The sequence below is a fragment of the Xenopus laevis genome, chromosome 2S, assembly GCF_017654675.1.
Source record: "Xenopus laevis strain J_2021 chromosome 2S, Xenopus_laevis_v10.1, whole genome shotgun sequence".
Classification (NCBI taxonomy): domain Eukaryota; kingdom Metazoa; phylum Chordata; class Amphibia; order Anura; family Pipidae; genus Xenopus; species Xenopus laevis.
The window spans coordinates 73329741-73331992 of record NC_054374.1 but is presented as its reverse complement, the minus strand read 5'-3'; the positions used below and the strand labels follow the sequence as shown (position 1 = coordinate 73331992).

The window sequence follows — 2252 nt, the reverse complement described above, 5'->3', positions numbered from 1 at the left end:
GATAGAATATAGAATTATTTTTTTTTTTAAAAAAATGTTGTTATAGACAGATAACTTATCAAAAGATACTCAAAATGAATGGGTAGATAAATACTAATTGAAAATAAAATATAAGAATAGATAGCGATAGATGTATAGACAGAAGGATTGTAAGAGAAATGTTTTTATAGACGAATAGTGATGGATTGATAGATGATAGGCACATAAAATATAGCAAAATCGACAGATGACTACATATATGTCTATAAAAGTAATAAAAAGCATTCCTATGTTTCTATTTTACAGCTATAAAATGTAATAGTAAAAGACGCTTGCAGACATAAGGAATTGTGAAACAGATGCACTAGGGGAAAGTAATAGAATGTGTAGAAATCGGATGCCTGGGGATGAGGATTCTCCACTAAGGCATCTCATGGTAGGGATACCCACCTGCTCAGTGCCCACTATGTACAGCGCCAACACACTCTATAGCGCAGTTATCTCCAACGCAAAATAATTATTCACACCTTAAAATGTGTGTAGCCCAGGTAGGGGAACCATTTATTCTAGCCATGCCTTAGTTGCTTATGTATTTGCTTGGAAAAATGGTTCATCTTGGCTGTGTAATGAAATAGTCTGATAGACATTACCATGTGAGAGCTGCAGAAAATCAGCACTACAAAATCGTTATTGTAAAATAGTGAATATTGTACATGTATTAAAGACATTGTGTATTCTAGACAAATTACTTCATTGCGACAGGTCTCTCGTTTGTACTGTGAAATGCCCGGCAGTAGTGATGATATATAGGGGGATAAATACGCCGATATTTCCTCGCGGAGCGATTGTCTTGAGCAAGTTAGCCAAGGCTGGGAGTGTCTGTCTCTTTAAGACGCGCTCCCGACCCCCCGGCGCGCTCCCGTGCCTATATCTGAAGTGCATGGAGATGCCAGTCGCTCAGAGAGAGAGAGAAGCTGAGGCACAGGGAGATTAAGGAGCTGACTAGGACTGCACTTTGCACCTACATTGGATGCTGCTCTCTGTTCTATGGATCTGATCGTCTCCCCCTGATCCTTCAGGATTTTTCCTAATTTTCTTCCTTTCTGTGTGTGTGTGGGAGTTGCCACGTTGCTTTTCTTCTGTGGTATCGTGCCCCGGACTCTGCCCTCATGCTGGTACACGCGTACTCTGCCATGGTAAGTGCTGGGGTGGATGTCAGTGAAAGCTTACACCTCTTCATCTTTTCATTGGGGAGGCACATGGCAGCTTCCACCCTAACTAATTGTGGGGTTTTAGTTTTCCTTTGGAGGATAATAATGTGAGAGCGGACGGACAGAGTATGTGTGTGTGTGGGGGGGGGGGGGCAAAAATGATCCAGGAAAAAGCGTGAAGTGCCCTTTGGGTATATGTGTCTGGAAGGAAGGGCTGCAACATAGAGTGTTGGCACTGGGGCCAGTAGATTAGTCGGGGGAAGGGTGAGGTTAGAGTGTGAGCTCCGCGGCCCATTGAGCTGTGTTGGTGTCTTGTTCCTAGGATCGCTCTGAAGCTTTGAATGGAGCAGCCAGCGGCGGCCGACTCTCCCAGCTGTCATCTCTCAACCAGGGGCCCTACAGCTCGGCCCCTCCACTGTGCCACACGCCGGCCACCGACTTTCAACCCCCCTACTTTCCTCCCCCGTACCCCCAACCTCCTTTATCTTACTCCCAGAGCCAGGAGTCCGGATACCCACACCTCGGCGACCCCTACAGCAGCATCAACTCCATCCACCAGCACCAGCACCAGCAGCCCTCCTGGCACACCCCGAGGAGCCGGCAAGAAGAGGCAGGACTCCTCTCCCAAACGCACAGGGGACTCAGTCTGGACCCACGGAGAGACTACGGGGGAATGTCCCACCTCATACCTGGTTTGACAGATGGGGGTCACAGCCTGGCAGACAGCTCCCTGCCCATACATGCCCTTTCCCACCACAGCTTGGAAGACATGCAGGTGAGGTTTAACTTCCCCTTTATCTCAAATGACATTGCCCTTCTGCGCTTTAACGCTTGCACTTTAATTGCGGTTACGATAGACTTAGGTTCACACATTAAGGGGAGTATACACATGGGATTCTGTGCTTGACACATTATCAAAGTTTCATATAATTTCCTGGAATCAGGTTGAATGTTTTGGGTGAGTAGAGGAGAAATCGGAGACATCAGATACTGCCTGGGTATAAAGGCATTTGTTACAGGCAAAAGTCCCATAGGCAGCCATAGCAGATACTCTTATCCTGG

The 2252-nt window shown here is 46.5% G+C and overlaps 1 protein-coding gene across 1 annotated transcript in view; it reads left to right on the top strand.

The window, feature by feature from the left end:
• The first annotated feature begins 927 nt into the window (after nucleotides 1–927).
• tfap2e.S (transcription factor AP-2 epsilon S homeolog) overlaps nucleotides 928–2252 on the top strand; it is a 27694-nt gene continuing 26369 nt past the window's right edge. The window contains exons 1-2 of the mRNA XM_018249503.2: nucleotides 928–1175; nucleotides 1513–1965. Of these exons, the coding sequence (XP_018104992.1) occupies nucleotides 1149–1175; nucleotides 1513–1965 (480 nt within the window). The 5' untranslated portion in view covers nucleotides 928–1148. The remainder of the gene's footprint in view (nucleotides 1176–1512; nucleotides 1966–2252) is intronic.